General features: G+C 44.2%; 1 protein-coding gene and 1 pseudogene across 1 annotated transcript; both read left to right on the top strand.

Annotated features, from left to right (window-relative positions):
- The first annotated feature begins 13,648 nt into the window (after window positions 1-13,648).
- Window positions 13,649-21,834, top strand: CFAP144 (cilia and flagella associated protein 144). Its single transcript, XM_068966774.1, has 4 exons — window positions 13,649-13,781; window positions 16,638-16,697; window positions 20,424-20,527; window positions 21,724-21,834. Exons 1-4 carry the CDS (start codon window positions 13,649-13,651, stop codon window positions 21,832-21,834), a joined length of 408 nt encoding a protein of 135 aa, XP_068822875.1.
- On the top strand, window positions 17,153-17,799 carry LOC138073613 (high mobility group protein B3 pseudogene; annotated as a pseudogene).
- Window positions 21,835-22,056: the final 222 nt, after the last annotated feature.

Raw genomic sequence — 22,056 nt, 5'->3', positions numbered from 1 at the left:
GCAAACTTGATTCCAGCTTGTGTTTCTTCCAGTCCAGCATTTCTCATGATGTACTCTGCATATAAGTTAAATAAGCAGGGTGACAATATACAGCCTTGACGTACTCCTTTTCCTATTTGGAACCAGTCTGCTGTTCCACGTCCAGCTCTAACTGTTGCTTCCTGGCCTGCATACAGATTTTTCAAGAGGCAGGTTAGGTGGTCTGGTATTCCCATCTCTTTCAGAATTTTCCACAGTTTATTGTGATCCACACAGTCAAAGGCTTTGGCATAGTCAATAAAGCAGAAATAAATGTTCTTTTGGAACTCTCTTGCTTTTTCCATGATCCAGCGGATGTTGGCAATTTGATCTCTGGTTCCTCTGTCTTTTCTAAAACCAGCTTGAACATCAGGGAGTTCACGCTTTCACGTATTGCTGAAGCCTGGCTTGCAGATTTTTGAGCATTACTTTACTAGCATGTGAGATGAGTGCAATTGTGCAGTAGTTTGAGCATTCTTTGGCATTGCCTTTCTTTGGAATTGGAATGAAAACTGACCTTTTCCAGTCCTGTGGCCACTGCTGAGTTTTCCAGATTTGCTGGCATATTGAGTGCAGCACTTTCACAGCATCATCTTTCAGGATTTGAAATAGCTCAATTGGAATTCCATCACCTCCACTAGCTTTGTTCATAGTAATGCTACTGGAGATCACTGGAGAAATAACTCCAGAAAGAATGAAGGGATGGAGCCAAAGCAAAAACAATAACCAGTTGTGGATGTGACTGGTGATAGAAGCAAGGTCTGATGCTGTAAAGAGCAATATTGCACAGGAACCTGGAATGTCAGGTCCATGAATCAAGGCAAATCAGACGTGGTCAAACATCTTTTTTGGGTGTTAGTTCTAAAAGGTCTTGTAGGTCTTCATAAAACCATTCAACTTCAGTTTCTTCAGCGTTACTGGTTGGGGCATAGACTTGGATAACTGTGATATTGAATGGTTTGCCTTGGAGACGAAGAGAGATCATTCTGTCGTTTTTGAGATTGCATCCAAGTACCGCATTTCAGCCTGTTTTGTTGACCATCATGGCTACTCCATTTCTTCTAAGGGATTCCTGCCCACAGTAGTAGATATAATGGTCATCTGAGTTAAATTCACCCATTCCAGTCCATTTTAGTTCACTGATTCCTAGAATGTCAACATTCACTCTTGCCATCTCCTGTTTGACCACTTCCAATTTGCCTTGATTCATGGACCTGACATTCCAGGTTCCTATGCAATATTGCTTTACAGCATCAGACCTTGCTTCTATCACCAGTCACATCCACAACTGGTTATTGTTTTTGCTTTGGCTCCATCCCTTCATTCTTTCTGGAGTTATTTCTCCAGTGATCTCCAGTAGCATATTGGGCACCTAATGACCTGGGGAGTTCCTCTTTTGGTATCCTATCATTTTGCCTTTTCATACTGTTCATGGGGTTCTCAAGGCAAGAATACTGAAGTGGTTTGCCATTTCCTTCTCCAGTGGCCCACATTCTGTCAGACCTCTCCACCATGACCTGCCCATCTTGGGTTGCCCCGTGGGCATGGCTTGGTTTCATTGAGTTAGACAAGGCTGTGGTCCTAGTGTGATTAGATTGACTAGTTTTCTGTGAGTATGGTTTCAGTGTGTCTGCCCTCTGATGCTCTCTTGAAACACCAACCATGTTACTTGGGTTTCTCTTACCTTGGGCGTGGGGTATCTCTTCACAGCTGCTCCAGCAAAGCACTGCCGCTGCTCCTTACCTTGGACGAGGGGTATCTCCTTACCGCTGCTGTTCCTGACCTTCGACGTGGGATAGCTCCTCTAGGCCCTCCTGTGCCTGCACAGCCACCGCTCCTCAGGTTGCTCCTCCCAGCTGCCGCCCCTGGCCTCGGGCTCAGGGTGGCTCCTCAGGGTCACCACCCCTGGCCTCGGGAGCAAGGTGGCTTCTCCGGGCCGCCCTTGACCTCAGATGTGGGGTGTCTCCTCCTGGCTGCCACTGACCTCGGACGCAGGGTAGCTCCTCTTGGCCGCCGCCCCTGACCTCGGACGTGGGGTGTCTCCTCCAGCCCGCCGCCCCGACCTCGGACGCCGGGTAGCTCCTCCCAGCCGCCACTGACCTCCGATGCAGGGTAGCTCCTCTCGGCCGTTCCCGCGCCGTCGCAGCCTGGCACTCTAGGCCACTGCCCCTGACCTCGGACGTTGGGTAGCTCCTCGCTAGCTCGCAGCCGCCTGCGCTTAGTGCGCCTTCTTCCAAATAAAACATACAAATGCCCAACAGTTACTTGTATATTGATTCAGCATTACTAATCATCAGGAAAATGTAAATCAAAACTATAATGAGGTATCACCTCACACCTGTTAGGGTGATTTTCATCAAATAGACATGTGAAAACAAGTGTTGACAAGGATGTGGGTAAAAGGGATCCCTGGTGCACTGTTGGCAGGAATGTAAGTTGGTACAGCCACTATGGAGGACTGTACAGAGAGTTCTCAAATTTTTTTTAGAAAAAGCTACCGTATGATCCAGCAATCATACTTCTGGGTATATATCCAAAGGAAATAAAAAGAGGATGTCAAAAAGATATCTGCACTTCCATACTCATTGAAGCATTATTCTCAATACCCAAGATATGGAAACAACCTAAATGGCAAAGATGATGTGCTATAGATAGGTAGATAGATAGACAGATACATAGGGACATGTATTATTCCTCCATCAGAAAGAAGGCAGTCTTGCCATTTGCAATAATACAGATGGACTTTGGGGCATCATGCTAAGTGAAATAAGACAAATCCTGGATAGTATCATACATATTTCACTTTTAAAATATTAAACGCACAGAAATGAGAGTGGAAAACTTGTTGTAGGAGCTGTGGGAAGGGGAAAATAGGGAGAGTTTTGTAAAAGTGTACTACAAACTTTCAGCTGTAAGATGAATAAAGTCTGAAGATCTAATAGAAATCATGACTTTTTTTTAAGTGATGACTATAGTTGCTAGCACAGTATTATATAATTGCAATTTGCTGAGTACAACTTAAATGTTGTCACACACACACAAAAGAGATAAATACATGAGTTAGTAGATGGAGGAATCCCTTCATACTGTATACATTCATCCAATCACCATGGTATATGCTTTAAATATCTTACAATTTTACAGGTCGATTGTACTTCAGTAAAGCTGAAAAAATTTTAAGTATGTATATCTTTTGATTTGGGCTTCCCAGGTGGCGCTAGTGGTAAAGAATCTGCCTGCCAATGCAGGAGACGTAAGAGATGTAGGTTTGATCCCTGGGTCGGGAAGATCCCCTGGATGAGGGCATGGCAACCCACTCCATTAGTCTTGCCTGGAGAATCCCATGGACAAGAGGAGCCTGATGGGCTACAGTCCATAGGGTTGCAAAGAGTTGGACACAACTGAAGCGACAGCACGCATGCATCTTTTGACCCAGCAGTAAAAACAGTATGTCATTTGTATTATTATTATGTTATGATATCAGTATGTTCTGCTAAAGCAAATTTTCTTAAAATCTGGAAGCAGACTTAACCTCTGATGTGGAGACTAATATTGAAGATCAAAGGGGACTTTTACTTATTGTTTGAATGTTTACAATGAGTGTATTAATGTTAACTTGTATAATTAGAGACAAAATAAAAGAAATTACAAATAGCAGCCATGAAAAAACATTGCAGTGGTTCCTCATGTAACCAGGCTATCACTGCCACCTTTCAGGCTTCTGATAGCTCTGGTCTTCAGTAACTGAACAGCATGGCAAGTTTATCTCAAGGTGGTGAAACTTCTCAGCAAGGATTTGCTACCTGAATTTAGGGGGCTGCCTTAGGTTCGTGATGTGGCTTCCCAAGGAAAATCAAAGGCCCCAGACTTTGAGCTACTGAGAATTCCCCAGAAGCTCTGCATTAGCTTGACACTTCCCAGGAGGACGCAAGAACTGTCAATTATAGAAAACTATGCTTTTCTAATCCCAATTAAGCTAAAAATATTGCGCTGATCACTCTTCCTCTTTCCCCATCCTGCTATGTCTTTAAGTCTATTCTCCAGTTACTGGCAGCCACTCCTGGGTCCCTCTGCCCCAGGAGTGCAACTTCCTGGCTGTGGCCCAATTAATCCACAGCTGAGTTGCTCTGAGGTAACAAGCCCTGGGAGGCTTGTTAAATTCAGTCCTTAAGAATATGGGAGAAGCATCATTAAGAACTTCAGCTTATTAAACCTCTGAGCCAACAGCTGCAGCTAAGCAGAAAAAGCAGAAATGATTCCGTGTCCCTCAGAGGCACCTCAAGAAACTTTTTAAAACTTTTACCTAACTTTTTCCCAAGTGCATACCTTAGTTACTCACACACCCAAGGTACCTTAACTTGCACCACCACCATTGTCCTGTTATTTTCATCACACATTACATCATCATCTAACTTCATCACCTCATTAGTATTCTCATTATCATTTTCACCATCATCCAAAAATATCATCCTTTCTTTATTGCACTATCATTCACCATATGCTACAACTAAAAATCCCACATGCTGCAACTAAAGAGCCTGAGTGCCAAAACTGAGACCTGGTTCAGTCAAATAAGTATTAAAAAAAAAAAAAGAAGTCTATATCTTCATATATTCACCTGATAATCTGTTCTCCACACTGAAGCTAGAATGATCCATTAAAAATGTGTTTTAGAACACCATCCTCAGTTTTAAATACTTTATTAACTTTCCAGTGTTTTTAAAATAAAGAACAAAGCTCTAAGGTGGCCTCCAAAGCCTGTGATTTGACTCAGTTAATTCTCCACATGCTTCTCCTTTGCTTTCTGCCCAACTGACCTTCCTGTTCCTTGTACATGCCATGCTCCTTCTGACTGTAGGAACTTGTTATATTATTCCCTCCTCCCATTAATTTCCTCTACATACTAAATCACTTCAGTCATGTCCAATTCTTTGTGACTCCATAGACTGTAGCCCACCAGGCTTCTCTGTCCACTGGATTCTCCAGGCAAGAATACTGGAGTGGGTTGCCATGACCCCCTCCAGGAGATCTTCCTGACCCGGTTAACTCCTAATTTAGGATCTCACACTTCACTTCCACAAGGAAACCTTCCCAGACCCAACTAGACTAAATGTACCTATTAATGCCCTTGTAACACCATGCATCTCTCCAGTTTAGTACTTCTAACAATTGGGATTTATATTTATTTGTATAACTCTTCTTCTGTCTGCCTCTCCCTCAGAGTATAATATTCACAAGGGCAGAGACCAAAGTACCAAGTCAAGTTTCAAAGCATTATACAAACAGGCAGAATGTGCACATTCCTTCACATTTATCCTCTCTTTTGCTCTTCAGTGACATCTAATGTCAATGTCAAGTTTATCCTATTCACTGAGATTTTCTTATTATTGTTTGAATCACCATAGCTTTCATTCTGGTGTTAGAGAGTGGCGTGCCATCTAAAGTGTATCCTATCCATTGAGTCTTTTCATTCTTGATTTTTTTTCTGTCATCTGCTCTTTAGTATCATTCTTTTTTTAGACTTTCAAGTCCTTATTTTATGATTTTAATTACAAGTTTCTTGTGAAGTATGTATAAATATTCTCTTTGTTGTATCTGCTATTGCTCACATGAATTGCTTACTCATGTGTCTTGTAATTTTGGATTGTGAACTCATCTTCAGAGGAATTTTCCTATTGGGAGAACTTGTGGCATGAGTTATAGACTGCACTACAGTGGCCTGTAGTGTTCCTACAGAGTGAAAAGCTTTGCAGCTTCCTAATACCTTGGAGGTAATATTGACCTGCCACTAATGTAATTATTGGCTGTAGGTTTCTACATAATGTAGTTTAAATTCTGGACTCAAAACCAGTACAAGAGGTAGACATGGGATTTTAACATCTCAAGAGAAACTTTTTAATACTAAGATCCCAGTCAGACACCTTATCATTTCCCTGTGATGTAAATAAAATTTTAGTTCCACCCAGATAGGCATTACCAAGCCCCTTCAGTTCAATTCAGTTCAGTCACTCAACCGTGTCCTACTCTTTGTGACCCCATGAATCACAGCACGCCAGGCCTCTCTGTCCATCACCAGCTCCCGGAGTTCATTCAAACTCACGTCCATTGAGTCGGTGATGCCATCCAGCCATCTCATCCTCTGTTGTCCCCTTCTCCTCCTGCCCCCAATCCTTCCCAGCATTAGGGTCTTTTCCAATGAGTCAACTCTTTGCAAGCCCCTACCTAGTACTTCTCAAAATTCACTATTCCACCACCCACTCCATTCTAGACTGCCATACGAACACCTAAAGTATTTACATCTCTTTATTTTTTGCATCTGGATATTTCCTTTTCATATTCCATGGTGTGACTGTGGTATAATTTATTTAAATCCTTATTTATAATTATATATGTTGTTTTCCATTTGTTTACTGTAATAAGTAAACATTCTCAACATGAACATTCTCATCGGTATTGGTTTTTGTGGATATTGTTTAGCATACAGTTGAAGTCAGACTATTAATTTAGTACCAATATTCCAGGTTGTATAAAAATTTTTTTCCAGTAGCATTCAGCAACACAAGGAAGTCAAATAGTTGGAATCACTCAGGTAGGGGTACCCCACTAAGAAAATGCAATAAAAAGATATTCTGGCAGGAGAGTTTAGAACTAGGGTAAGAAAGTCATTGACATTTTGAATCATAGATTCTGAAGTGGGTAAGGAGAGAAATAAAGTCAGGGAAATCAGAGTTCGCAGATTAAAACGAAGTAAGAGTCAGTGAATCAGTGGCCCCAGGGAAGTGGGAAAAATGGAATGATTACAATGTACGAGCAGGTAGTGTGGTCAGAGAATACAATGTCTGAACAAGTGATTTCAAAAGTGGGGTAATTTTTACTTTTTAAAAAAAATATTTATTTATTTTGGGCTGTGTTGGGTCTTAGTTGCAACATGGGGGGCCTTCGTTGAGGAGGTGTGCAGGCTTTTCTCTTGTTTTGGCAGCCAGGCTCCAGAGCACGTGGCCTCTGTAGCTGTGGCATACCTCCTCAGTACTTGCAGAGCACAGCCTTAGTTGTCCTGCAGCATGTGGGATCTCAGTTCCCCTACCAGGAATCAAACTCATGTCTCCTGCATTGGAAGGTGGATTCTTAACCACTGGGCCACCAGGAAAGTCCCCAGATAATTCTTGAGTAGTGGAAAAGATCAGGTATGACCACGGGTGGCTGAAAGTAGAGTGTTGGTTATGAACTTTAGTGATAAAGAAATCAAAGAAAAGAGAGGCCAGAGCATTGAGGTCATCTACACAGACACTAGAGTCCTTAAGGAGGATGGACTCAAAACTGACTTTTTTTTTTTTTTTTTTACCGTGCACCAGCCCCAAGCATGCCGTATCCTGCGTCGGACATAGACTGGCGATTCGATTCTTACATGATAGTATACTCAAAACTGACTTTACAACAAGTATAAAATTTTCATAGAAAAAGAGTATCCAGGAGATCTGAAGGTGAAAGTACCAGGGAAATGCTGGTGGGTAGCACCAGCTTCTAAAGAGCAAGGGATGTTCTAATTGGAAGAGAGGAATAATGGTTTAGAAGGAGTCAAAAGGAACATGGAGAATACACCTCATTCTCACCCTGAAGCATCTTAAGAGTTTGAGAAAATGAGCCATCTCAACTTCAGAGATGTACAAGGGAAACAACGTCCTCGAGGGAGATGCAGGCGACAGTTAGAGCCGGCAGATGCAAACAATGAAGAAACAGTCTAAGAAAACAGGCAAGTTTCCCAGTCCTGTAGCTAGATTTCCAGAGAGGACAATGAAAAGTTGTGTGAAACATGGGAGGCAAGGATACTGGGTCAGAGAGAACAATCAGAATATAATGTTATAAAAGAGAATAGGTGACCAAATGGAATTATGATCTGGACAATGATCAGAGAAACCAGGACTGCTAAGCAGAGAGAACTGATAAATCAGACAGATGGAAATGGGAGTTGCCGTAGCCTCCTAAATCACCTGACATGGAGTTAGGTGCCTTGGGTAGTGAACAGGAAAGTCCAAACCTAGTTATTAGACACTCAGGACTGGGCAGTCATCCTGTCAGCGTTGACCCTGTGTCTCTGATTCCATATGAGGGTCAGGCAAAACACCAAGGGACCACAAGGACCAAGAGGAAAGCTATATTTTAAAGTTCTGCTTGAAAGCACCCCTACAAGATTCTGTTCTGGAACATGGGAAGGGGCCATACTGACCGTCGGTATTCTGTGTCATCCTGTGCTCCCTCCTGCATGCCCCCTACTTCCTGACGTTTGACCCATATTCTAGTTTATACCTGCTTTGTCACCTACTCTGATTACCTCATTTTCATGGAGTGATATAAATGATGTGAGAAGGCTTTGTAAAATGTAGTAAGTTAAATATATAGGGGCATTGACTTCTCCCCCACTTTGACCATTTCTGCTTTAGATCCATTCTCCTAGGTCCCAACTCCCAACTCTATCCTAGCCCTTGGAGCAATCTCTGCCTACTGAGGGGCAAAACTGTATGTTATCCCAAGAAATAGAGGCTACTATTATAACTCCATTTATCCTCTTTGCCATTTCCCATAACCACTCTTCAACCTAGAAACTGAGACCATTGCTCTGGTTGCTGGACTCTCCTTATTGGCTCCAAAGGGAGGAGTATGTACGCTTCATAACGGGCATTCCAACATGGGGTGGTGCCAGTGGTAGTGTATCAAATAGCTTCTGGAGCAGGTGTGAGCTTCTGCCAGTTTACTTTCACAAGATGAGTAACTAGAAATATGCCATTTGAAACAATGACAAGAAAGCTACCTCCAGTTTCCCCATCTCACGCCCAGCTTCCACCTCCTCTTTCTGTTCCTTCTTGCTCTCATTACCCAAAGCTCCTTCCTCCCTGCCTCCTCAGTCTTTTAGCCCTCAGCCTACTCCGCAGCCCCATCCACCTCCTTCACACTTCAGGCCTACCCATCTCCCTCCTCTGACTAGTATCACCCCTTCCTGCCACCCTCCCTTAATGACATCCACGTCCAGCTCTTTCCCTGTCTCTTCCATATCAACTGCTTACCACTGGTCATCTTGCTCCCCTTTCCTGTTACTCCTTTATCTGTGCCCCTACTCCCCCTACTGCCCTTTCTTTTAGTTCCTTGGACTCTGGTCCTCACCAACACTCCAGCCAATCCCAACCAGACCTGCTGATTCACAGATCTTACCCTGGAGAGATGATTTCTCTACTACCGGGATAGACCTGGTACAGTTCAGAATTGCCAGGATTGTGGATTCCCAGAAGGCTTACCTGGTGGATCTAGTGAATTCAAGATGATGGGCAAACAATATTCAGCTTGAAAGTAAGTTCAGTTCTTGGCAGGAGTCCTTTTCTATGATGATTTTTTTAACCATGAGCAGACTCTGGTTATCTTACTATTTTCTGTGTTTTGCCTTCATCGTAATTTTATCAATCCTCTTCAGACACCAATAAAAATCCTAACAAAAACAGACTGGTTCCAAATTGGGAAAGGAGTATGTCAAGGGTGTATATTGTCACCCTGCTTATTTAACTTATATTCAGAGTACATCACGCTAAATGCCAGGTTGGATAAAGCACAAGCTAGAAGCATGACTGCCGGGAGAAATATCAATAACATCAGATACACAGATGATACCACCGTTATGGCAGAAAGTGAAGAGGAACTAAAGAGTCTCTTGATGAAAGGGAAAGAAGAGAGTGAAAAAGCTGGCTTAAAACTCAACATTAAGAAAACTAAGATTATGGCATCCGGTCCTATCACTTCATAACAAATAGATGAGGAAACAATGGAAACAGTGACAGACTTTATTTTTTTGAGCTCCAAAATCACTGCATATGGTGACTGTAGCCATGAAATTAAAAGACCCTTGCTCCTTGGAAGAAAAGCTATGACCAACCTAGACAGCATGTTAAAAAACAGAGACATTATTTTGCCAACAAAGGTCCATCTAGTCAAAGCTCTGGTTTTTCCAGTAGTCACATATGGATGTGAGAGTTGGACTGTAGAGAAAGCTGAGTGCCAAAGAATTGATGCTTTTGAACTGTGGTGTTGGAGAAGACTCTTGAGAGTTCCTTGGACTACAAGATCAAACCAGTCAGTACTAAAGGAAATCAACCCTGAATATTCATTGGAAGGGCTGATGCTGAAGCTGAAACTCCAATCCTTTGGCCACCTGATGTGAAGAGCTGACTCATTGGAAAAGAGCCTGATGCTGGGAAAGATTGAAGGCAGGAGGAGAAGGGGATGACTGAGGATGAGGTGGTTAGATGGCATCACTGACTCAAAGGACATGAGTTTGAGCAAGCTCTGGGAGTTGGTGATGAACAGGGAAGCCTGGTGTGCTGCAGTCCATGGGGTCGCAAAGAGTCAGACACGACTGAGTGACTTAACTGAACTGAACTGAAGACCACGGGAAGTTGTCAGACTCTTGATAGAAAAAGGGCCCCAGGCATGAATCACAGTGACAAGTAACAGAGGTTCTTCTCCAACTCAGCCAGGTATGATGAAATCTGTTTGCATTTCAGCATGATGTAAAGGTTTATATAATAGTGTAAACAGAAGAAAATCACAGTGCCATCTGGTTGGACATCCAGTCAGCCAGCAAACATTTGCCAAAAGCCTGCATCCGTACATACTGTGCCAGGTACTGGTAATTCAGAGATGGCGAGATACATTTCTTGTCCTCAAGTAACTTAGTTCTATAAAATAAGTTTACTATTCTAGAACTGCAGAGTTGAGGTTGAGCATGGCATGAAGAAAAATTGGACAAGGGGCTATACAGTCTGGAAAGGTTTTTGAAAGAAGATTACATGTGAACTCATTATAAACCTTAGGTGACTGTTCCCCAGACAGACAACAGGGAAAAGAGCCTTCCAGGCCAAGGAGATGGAGCAGCAGGAGCTAAAGCAAGGATCATGATGTTGCTTGCTGGGCTCAGGAAACTGCAGACATGTCCACCCATCTGTCATGTTCAGCACTGTGTCTCCAAACCTAAACTCACTGGGAACACACTGTTCTGGATGGAGGGATGGATGGGTGGATAGATGGAGTGTACTTGGGGAGAAGACAACAGGCCCTGGAGTCAGCATTTGGTGCTCCTTAAAACCAGGGGTGGCTCCTTTCTTTATTCTAGGGCTACTTTTAGTTTTATTTTCTTATATAAACTGTATTAAATAAGGTATCTAGAGGAGTAAAATTCATAGCAAAAGTAAAATGGTGGCCGCCAAGGGCTAAGGGGAGAAGGCAATGGGGAGTTGTTTAATGGATATAAAAACTTTCTGGAGATGAGTTTCACAAACTCATATAGTGTGACTATACCTCACAGTGCTGAACTACAATACTTAAAAGTGGTTCAGATGGCAAATACTATGTGTATTACCACAACTTTAAAATTTTAAATAAATAAACTGTAAAGTTCCTAAGTTTCTTTTAGGGTTAAGAAAGGGTTATCCTGTCTATATTATTTATCATATGGGTGATATGGGGAGGAATGTCTTTATGCATGGGAAACCTCGCCATGTTTCTGAGATAAACATCAGTTCAGTTTAGTTCAGTCACTCAGTCGTGTCTGACCAGGAGCTGACTGTGGCTCAGATCATGAACTCCTTACTGCCAAATTCAGACTGAAATTGAAGAAAGTAGGGGAAACCACTAGACCATTCAGGTATGATCTAAATCAAATCCCTTATGATTACACAGTGGAAGTGAGAAATAGATTTAAGGGACTAGATCTGATAGAGTGCCTGATGAACTATGGACGGAGGTTTGTGACATTGTACAGGAGACAGGGATCAAGACCATCCCCATGGAAAAGAAATGCAGAAAAGCAAAATGGCCATCTGGGGAGGCCTTACAAATAGCTGTGAAAAGAAGAGAAGCAAAAAGCAAAGGAGAAAAGGAAAGATATAAGCATCTGAGTGCAGAGTTCCAAAGAATAGCAAGAAGAGATAAGAAGGCCTTCCTCAGCAATTAATGCAAAGAAATAGAGGAAAACAACAGAATGGGAAAGACTAGAGATCTCTTCAAGAAAATTAGAGATACCAAGGGAACATTTCATGCAAAGATGGGCTCAATAAAGGACAGAAATGGCAAGGATCTAGCAGAAGCAGAAGATATTAAGAAGAGGTGGCAAGAATACACAGAAGAACTGTACAAAAAAGATCTTCATGACCCGGATAATCAGGATGGTGTGATCACTCACCTAGAGCCGGACATCCTGGAATGTGAAGTCAAGTGGGCCTTAGAAAGCATCACTATGAACAAAACTAGTGAAGGTGATGGAATTCTAGTTGAGCTATTTCAAATCCTGAAAGATGATGCTGTGAAAGTGCTGCACTCAATATGCCAGCAAATTTGGAAAACTCAGTAGTGGCCACAGAACTGGAAAAGGTCATTCATTCCAATCCCAAAGAAAGGCAATGCCAAAGAATGCTCAAACTACCACACAGTTGCACTCATCTCACATGCTAGTAAAGTAATGCTCAAAATTCTCCAAGCCAGGCTTCAGCAATACATGAACCGTGAACTTCCAGATGTTCAAGCTGGTTTTAGAAAAGGCAGAGGAACCAGAAATCAAATTGCCAACATCCACGAAATCATCGAAAAAGCAAGAGAGTTCCAGAAAAACTTCTATTTCTGCTTTATTGACTATGCCAAAGTCTTTGACTGTGTGGATCACAGTAAATTGTGGAAAATTCTGAAAGAGAAGGGAATACCAGACCATCTGACCTGCCTTTTGAGAAACCTATATGCAGGTCAGGAAAGCAACAGTTAGAACTGGACATGGAACAACAGACTAGTTCCAAATAGGAAAAGGAGTATGTCAAGGCTATATATTGTCACCCTGCTTATTTAACTTACATGCAGAGATAAACATAGAGGCTCTCAATTTTGGACATGTGCTTTAATGTAGAGAGGTTTGTTACTCCTTCCAAAATATTTTTTAGGAAATGACTAGTCAAGGTGAGGCTGAATCCTAAGCCCATTACATCTTCGGTCTGTCACTTCATCAGTCAGTTCAGTTGCTCATTGTGTCCAGCTGTTTGCAACCCCATGACTGCAGCAGCCAGGCTTGCTTGTCCATCATCAACTCCTGGAGCTTCCTCAAACTTAAGTCTATTGAGTCGGTGATGCCATCCAACCATCTCATCCTCTGTCATCCCCTTCTCCTCCAGCCTTCAATCTTTCCCAGCATCCGGGTTTTTTTTCCAATGAGTCAGTTCCTCGCATCAGGTGGCCAAAGGATTGGAGTTTCAGCTTCAGAATCAGTCCCTCCAATGAATATTCAGGACTGATTTCCTCTAGGATTGACTGATCACTTCATGGCGAGTCTGTTTTCTGGAAGTGTCGGACAGCAGTTCTGTAACCAGGCTAGATATGTCCTGAGGAGCTGGGGGAGGTGGGTTGAGCGCCTAAAGAGGGCGTTCTAAGATTTGGGGGTGGGGGATGGGCGAGCAGGAGCGAGGTCTGAGGGAGGCGGGTGAGCTAGGACCGGTTGCCTGGAGACGGCTTGGGACTCTGTTGCCTGGAGACAGCCTTTGGCCTGGCACTTGGTGAGCGTCTGACGAGGTGAGGGGGCGCTGTACTGACTGGACACAGCAGAGCCAAGGCCATGGCTGGACACCAGAAGGAGAAAGCGATCGTAGATGAGGTCCACCAGAACCAGATCCTGCGGGAACTGTACCTCAAAGAGCTACGAACCCAGAAACTCTACACGCAGTATCACGTGAATCCACTCCGCAAGGGTGAGGGGCGCTACCGGACGGAGGAAGGGAAAGAGGGCGCCCCGCGGGAAGGAGCCGGCAGGGGTGCGGAGCAGGGGGTGCGGGGTGGAGCCCAGTAGGAGACGCCTCCTCTGACCTCGCCCCTAGTCTCAACATTCCAGAACTATGACTTTGGGGTTGGGGAGGGGGTCTCATTCCCCATCCCATCAAATAGATGTGTTAAATGCATCCACATCCTGATTAAATATTTTATTGTAACAAATTTGAAAGGTTCTTTAAAAATTTGCTTTTGAAATATTTTGCAGGGTTTTGTGTTTTGTTTTGCATATGTTTTGGTTTGTTGTTAATATGTTAAAGCATTTCTTTCCATCTTCTTATATTGTCTGAAGACCTTCAGAAAATTTAAGCGGCACAGACTCAAGACCCAACATGCCCCCTAATTAGATGGCCCCACTCCAACTCTTCTCACTTTGCACATTCCTGGGCCAATTTCATCTGGTCCTGTAACATCAGCTCCCTCTAAAGGCCACCGAGTCTCAAATGGAGACCCAGACCCACGTCCACAACCACCTCCCAGCTCCCTTTCCCCGATTTATCCCGCACCCCTCTCCCACCTGTGGCTGCTCCAGAAGATCTTATTTTAAGCACAAGGCACCACAGCCATTCTCTCTCCCTAGTTAGAAGCCTGGGAGTCATCCTCAGTCTCTCTCTCTCTCCACACAGCTCAGTAGGCACCGTACTGTTTCTTTCCTTAGCATTTCTCTCACAGGACGGGTTCCCACATTTCTGCCTCAGTGGGAGACGCCATCACGCAAGACTGCCAGTCCTCACTTAGCTGGGCCCTCTCTCCATCCGGCCTCTGAAGCCTCAGCAGGACCCTCCTCACTCCTGCCTGCATTGATCTGATGCTCTCCTAACTCTCTTTCTCCCTCCAGGCCCAGCCCTCCAACCCTCCCCTATACCATAAGTGGTGAGAACTGTGCTAAAGGGGATTCGATCATCCAGTCTCAGAGGCCCCACAGCTTCTGAGCTGAGGTTTACCCTGATCAGAACGTAAGGCCCCTGCGGATGTGGTTCTGCTGCCCACCCAGCTTTATCCCAGTTCCCCTTTACCCGCACCCTGTTCCTTTAATAAACATTTTAGTGTCTGTTCTGCAGAATCCACAGGCTCTTTTCTGTCCCACCATATCTGAATGCGTGGATTTCCTAAATCACCACGCTATTCCCCACCTCTTCACTTTCTCTTCTTTCTGAATTCTCCTCTAGCCCTTGTTGTTCGTCACTCAGTCATGTCCAACTCTTTGCGACACCAGGCTTCCTTGTCCTTCACCAACTCCTGGGGCTTGCTCAAACTCATGTCCATGGAGTCAGGGATGCCATCCAACCATCTTATCCTCTGCCGTCCCCTTCTCTTCCTGACTTCAATCTTTCCTAGCATCAGGGTCTCTTCCAATGGGAAAAGGCCCCCCCAGTCCTGGACGAAATGGATTGTCATTATTTTAAAATAAGATTTGCATATAGTTAAGGTATACCATTGACATTTAAATATACATTTATGCAGTGAAATAATTAGGACAGTCATTTATTTAAGCATAACCACCTCCTCACATAACTTACCTTTGGGGGCTGGGGATGGGGGATGAGAGTACAGAAAATGTATATCTTCATTTTGCTTAAGATAACCTGGTTTTCCTCTGGAGCCCCCAACTACTAATTTCAAGAAAAGCACTTAACACCCAATTCTGTTTAAGCTTGGCCCATTTCAACAATTTTCATAATCCCCTCCAGCAGTGTCCAGGTTTCCTATGAAAAGTGCTTGGTCTCTCAGCTCACAATCGTTGGGCACATGATTAATATGATCCATTGGGGTTAAGTGAGGAAATATTAGAATTTATACCTATCATTATACTTATGTATAAAGAAAGAAATGATGCTTTGTTAATATATGACAATAGAGCATAGAGACTGTATCAATATACACATGTGGAAGTTTTTGTCTTTCTTACTGGTGGGAGATAGGGATAAAACACGTGGAGACCACTGGTTCCTTCTGGCCTCTGCTCACTTACTACTTCCATCCACCCAGCTCCCTCCACCAGAATTACTCTGCTCCTTGATATTTCTCTCACTCACCAAGCTCACTCTTGGATCTTCCCCATGTATCTCACACAGCAAGTTTATTCAGGACTCTGCTCCTCTGTCTGTCTTTAGAGACACATCACCCACACTCTGCCCACCATCAACATGGGTTTATCCATATAATGTGCTCTATGCGGTTGTGCATCTTACTTATATTTGCCTGATATTATATATCTGTTTATTGAGTGTCGCCACAAGTAGAGTGAAAGCTCAGGGAGAACAGGGACCTTCTCTGTCTTGTTCGCAGCCCTACCTCCACTGCATTGGTAGTTATGAGTTGATTAGATGTCTGTGGATCCTCTACCTGGTACAACACGGCCTCCTGGGGATATATCACTGTCTCTGGCTGCCTGATACATCTACATCTCCATAGGCCAGTCTGTCCAAGAGAACGTTCCAAAATAATGGAAATGTTCTCTGTCTGTGCTGCCCTGAATGGCAGCCAGTAGCCATATGTGGCTGTTGATCACTTGAAATGAGTCTGTGGGACTGATTTTCAATTGTATTAAATTTAAATTACTCAAATTCAAGTCGCCACACATGGCTGGTGGCCATTATCAGGACAGTGCCTCTCAGATTGTGAGGTCCTTGAAGATCCTATGCCCTAGTGCCCAGCATAATATCTGACACTGGACAGACACTGACAAAATGCTAAATGGGTATCCAGCATAGGGAGGGTCTTAGAAAGGCCAGGGAGACATTTTTTTAACTTGAACCTATGATGCTGTTTTCCTCTAGTTCACACAATCACCAGAAAGCCCATGTCTTGGCATGATAACCTGGAAGAACCTGCAGACGGTAAGTCCAGGATTTGAGAATGACGTTGAGACAGAGATAGAGAGGCAGCCGGCTGGGAGACTCTCTGGGGAGTGGTTCCTTAGGGCAGGCCTCAGTCCTCTGTTTGATCATCTGAAAGCTGAACTCATCCTGACAACACTCACGAGAAACCAACATTTTCAAAACTGCCAGTTTATTAACTGTCAAGCCAAAAAACATGTTCCTCATGGCCCTGACATTGCGTTTGTTCATCCATCCAATACTTAGCTGATAACAAGCACAGGTTCTGGAGTTCTACTAACTGAGTTCAAATCCTGGTTCTGCCATTCATTAACTGTGTGACTTTGGGCAAGTTTTTTTTAACATTTCTGAACCTATCTCTTAGAGGTGTTGTGAGAATCAAACAATGTATTGCAAGTGTTTAAAACAGTATCTAGGGCCCCGCGCTGCCCAGACTAGCAAACAGTACAGTCAAGATGGCTAAAGGTGATCCCAAGAGATCAAAGGGCAAGATGACTGCTTATGCCTTCTTTGTGCAGACGTCCAGAGAGGAACATAAGAATAAAAACCCAGAGGTCCCTGTCAATTTTGCTGAATTTTCCAAGAAATGCTCTGAGAGGTGGAAGACTGTGTCTGGGAAAGAGAAGTCTAAATTCAGTGAAATGGCAGAGGCGGATAAAGTGCCCTGTGATCGATAAATGAAGGATTACGGACCAGCTAAGGGAGGCAAGGAGAAGAGGGACCCTAATGCCTCCAAGAGACCACCATCTGGATTTTTCCAATTCTGCTCTGAATTCCGCCCCAAGATCAAGGGTATAAACCCTGGCATCTCTATTGGAGATGTGGCAAGGAAGCTGGGCGAGATGTGGAGTAACTTACGTGACCGGGAGAAGCAGCCATACACCAACAAGGCAGCAAAGCTGAAGGAGAAGTGTGAGAAGGAGTCGCAGACTAGGTCTAAATGGAAGTTGATGGCGCCAAAGGTCCTGATAAAGATGCCCGGAAAAAAGTGGAAGAGGAAGACAAAGAGGAGAAGAAGGAAGAAGGGGAGGAGGAGGAGGATAAATTTGAAAAGCTGTTGCATCTTCCTCTTGTGAATACCTTAGAGCAGGGAGCACTGTGATTGACACACCTCTCGTCCAAGATGGGTCTGTTTCCCTCATTAGGTTTAACTACCCGATTGGATCATGATCACATCGTAGTCTCTCCAAGTGCTCTAGCATTGTCAGTGGTTTACAGGAAGTGGCCATGGGTATCTGGAGCACCCGGAAACTGTATCAAAGTTGTGCATATTTCCAAATATTTTTAAAACGAAAAGGCTCTTGTCTTCTCACTCTGTGCACTTTGCTGTTGGTGTGACAAGGCTTAAAGATGTTTCTGGCACTTTTTAAAAAATCTGTAAGGTGGTGTTTTAATCCTATGGTCATTGACTAGAAATTCTGAGTTTTCAACCGTACATATCTATAGTTTGTACAAAGAACAAAGCAACCAAGACACACTCTTGACGTCAAGCTCCTTGCTTGGTGTGGAGGCTGTGGGGGCGATGCCTTCCGGAGAGGGCATAGCTCAGGGCGTGCACTGTGGTGCTGGACCTGTGAACACCACAGTGGGCATCCATTTAGCTTCAGATTGTCTTGTTTTTGTATATAGTGACACAGCATCTTACTGCCATTCTTAGCTGTGGAAAAGGGGGCAGGGGGCAGCTGGCATGAGAAGTGTTCTGGATCCTTTTTAGTTGAAGTGCCATAGTTTTAAACTGTTTGTTTAAAAAAAAAAAAAAAAACGTAGAACTCTTCATTGTCAGCAAAGCCAAGAGCCACAGCACCAGTGAAAGTTCAAGAACCTTCTATCTAAACATGAAGTGCAACGTTCTGTTTTTGTTTTTTTTTTTGTATATTTAAAATGCTGAAATATTTTTGAAGTTAAATAAACAGTATTATGTTAAAAAAAAGTATCTGGTACATGGTGATCAGGACATGTTATTAATATTATTTTCATTATTACCCTGTGATAGTCACTAGAATGGGGCTGGGAATGTCATACCATAGGCAAAGAGACAGACATGTAAATACCCAGGTAAACAGAGAGTTAGACTGGGATGGCAGCAGCATAGGAAACAGGTGCCCACTTCAGACAGGGAAGTTCTGGAAAGTCCTCCTGGAGAAGGTGAGGTGTGGGGTATGTTAGGTGTAGAAGAATGCAGGACATTCTGGTTACATGGGAAAGCACAGAAATGAGACACCAGCATGGCCAAGAACTGGGAGTAGTTTGGCATGGCTGTGATAATACGGGTAAGTGGGGCCACATTTAAGAATGAGGGAAGAAGATACTTGATAGGAAGACTGACTCTTCTGACAAGCTTTTCTCCTTCCCCTCTACCTTCTTAGGGTGGAGTTTGATTGAGGCAGGATGTGTGATTTTTGTAGGAAAGAGGGTGGGAAGTGTGGGTGGGCAGGAGGAGTGAGGATTTCACAGCATCGTGGAGACAGACAAGGAAATAGGCTGACGGAGAACAAGGAAGTGAGGTTTCCATCTGTAGGGGAGACACCAGCCTGGCTAGAGCAAAGGATAGCAGCTGGGGACTTGTAGCAATAAGGAAAATAGCAGGTGGTAAGGACTTCATTACAAGCCGCGTTTATTCAGGGTAAGATCGGCCCAGGGCCAAGTCCTTTTTTTTAAATTCCATTCTCGAACATCTTGCTGAGGTAGATATCTTCCTCCCATTTTACAGATGAGCAAAGTGAGGCCCAGAGAAGTTACACCACCTGTCAAGCTAGTAGTAGAAGGGCCATGAATGTCTGACTACAAGCCAGCTTCTTCCCCTTGTCAGACTACCTCCCTCAAACTGAGACTGGATAGGGTAGATTGAAAATGAAATCTACTTAAGTCCTTCAGGTGTAGAGCTAGAAACATACCTGGTGTTGGGAGCCATGCTGACTTCAATCCACAAGGATCTGACCTCACTTCTTATAGTCCAGCTCCTCACCGTCTCTTCGGCAGCTTCATTGCCCAGACTTGCTCATGCCCCAGGGCCTTTGTTCTTGCTGCCTGTGGTGTGCTCCTCCTCTGCCTCTCTCAGGGCTGGCACCGGCAAGGCATCCGGAGAGGCCTCCCCTCGTCATCCTAAGTAGCCAGCCCTGCCTCCCCCTGCCCCCGGGCCTACTCCCGTCTTCACAGTGTGCATCACTGCCTGCCTCTATGCGGTTTGTTTTTCTTTTTATTTTTAACTTTCCATTTTATATTGGAGCATAACCAATTAATAATGTGGTAGTTTCAGGTGCACAGCAGAGCAACTCAGCCACACATACACATGTATCCATTATCCCCCAAACTCCCCTCCCACCCAGGCTGTCACCTGCCATTAAGCAGAGTTCCCTGTGCTATACAGTAGGTCCTTGTTGGTTACCCACTTTAAATACAGCAGGGAGTACATGTCGGGTTTGTTTTTATACTTGTATATTGCATCCCCTGACCTCTCACCCAGTCTACATTACCAGGAGACCAGGAACCATGTCTACCTCACTCTGCTCTGCCTCCAGGGCCCAAACAGTGCCTGGCACAGAGTTTGTTCTCAACAGATGTTTGTTGAGAGATGCGTGGAAGAACCAGATGCCTGTGTCTTGATGTCTAGGCAAGCCTTGGAGGCTGATGCTCTGCCTGTCAGGAGGATGTGCCAGAATCAAGGGCACAGCATCTCTCATTGGTCCCCAAACCTGACTCCTTTGTAACCCCTGCCTCATCTCCCAGCCAGGTTTCTAAATCTTATCCACCATGCTGCCCAGGGACCAAGAAAGAAATACCCAGAGACACAGACTGAAGGTCAAGAGATTGGATGGGATTCTGAGCCCTTGGTAAGTGGGTCTCCTTTACTTGAAAGGTCAGGGGTAATCCAGCAGTGGTTAAAGAAACAGAGTATGGAGCCAGCTGCCTGAACTTGAACTCTGGCTGGTCCCTGTGTGACCCTGGGATGTGACTAAGCTCTTCTGTGACTAAGCTTCCTCCTAGTACAATGGAGATAATCCAGCATGTCTCTCATGAAACTTCTGAGGATTAGATGAGACAGTGCTTAGAACACAGTGCCTGGTCCAAAGTGAATACTGCTAAGTGTGGATTAAACAAAGCTTGCTGATGTCAGATGGCCTGAGTTTGCTCTCCCAGCTGTTAGTAGAGTGGTCTTGGGCATGTCACCTACATCTCTAAATTCTGTCCCCTTCTCTGGAAAATGTGAATGCTAGCAACATATTTGTGTCATTGATTGGGAAAACACCACTAAGTGCAAGGAGCCTGGGAAATGCAGTCTTTAGCATCAGTTCAGTTCAGTCGTTCAGTCATGTCTGACTCGTTGCAACCCCATGAACCACAGCGCAGGCCTCCCTGTCCATCACCAACTCCCGGAGTTCACCCAAACTCATGTCCATCGAGTCGGTGATGCCATCCAACCATCTCATCTTCTGCCATCCCCTTCTCCTCCTGCCCTCAATCTTTCCCAGCATCACGGTCTTTTCAAATGAGTCAGCTCTTCGCATCAGGTGGCCAAAGTATTGGAGTTTCAGCTTCAACCTCAGTCCTTCCAGTGAACACCCAGGACTGATCTCCTTTAGGATGGACTGGTTGGATCTCCTTGCAGTCCAAGGGACTCTCAAGAGTCTTCTCCAACACCACAGTTCAAAAGCATCAATTCTTCATCACTCAGCATTCTTCACAGTCCAACTCTCACATCCATACATGACTACTGGAAAAACCATAGCCTTGACTAGACAGACCTTTGTTGGCAAAGTATGATCTCCCTAAACAATATAGGGCTCCTGTTCCTAAGAAAGAAACACAGGATTTTGAATAGACTTGAAGAACCTGACGAACTTCCTGTCACACTTGTCTTTCAATTCTGATTATGTCACCTTCATTTCACAAACAGGGTTTAGCAAGAAAAAGCACCAGGGGCCGCACTTCAGGAGACTGGGACCCGAGTCAAGTCCAGGTCCCTACAAGACCAGGTCTTCCCCCTTCCCCACAGGTTTCTTTCTGACATCTGCCTCCTCCTCTCTAGGTCAACCCTCAACATGAAGACCGCAGGCTGAACCACTTCAAGGTCTACAAAGACATCACTCTGTACAAGGCTAAAATGTGGAGCTTGGGAGAAGATGATCGCCACAAGTAGTATTCCCTCAGCGCTGGCAATCCTTGTCATTAATGCCCAAAGTGTGTGCTGCCCAGGTAAATAAAGATACTTTTTAGCCTTGGTCTGACTACTTCTGTGTCCAGAATCTCACATTTCTCCCTTCTGCCCAAGTTCACCAGTCCACGTCCTTAATCTTATAAACCAGGGAAGAGAATTCCAGTTAAAGATGGCAAACTAAGTGTATACAATATCTCCTCTGCC

The sequence above is a fragment of the Capricornis sumatraensis genome, chromosome 2, assembly GCF_032405125.1.
Source record: "Capricornis sumatraensis isolate serow.1 chromosome 2, serow.2, whole genome shotgun sequence".
Taxonomy (NCBI): Eukaryota; Metazoa; Chordata; class Mammalia; order Artiodactyla; family Bovidae; genus Capricornis; species Capricornis sumatraensis.
This window is presented reverse-complemented; position numbering and strand designations above follow the sequence as displayed.

Bases quoted from the DNA above. Each gene is read 5' to 3' on its own strand.
- CFAP144 (XM_068966774.1), top strand. From the start codon at position 13,649: ATGGCTGGACACCAGAAGGAGAAAGCGATCGTAGATGAGGTCCACCAG. The intron at 13,782-16,637 runs GTGAGGGGCGCT...GTTTTCCTCTAG, and splicing joins CGTGAATCCACTCCGCAAGG to TTCACACAATCACCAGAAAG. The intron at 16,698-20,423 runs GTAAGTCCAGGA...CTCATCTCCCAG, and splicing joins CCTGGAAGAACCTGCAGACG to CCAGGTTTCTAAATCTTATC.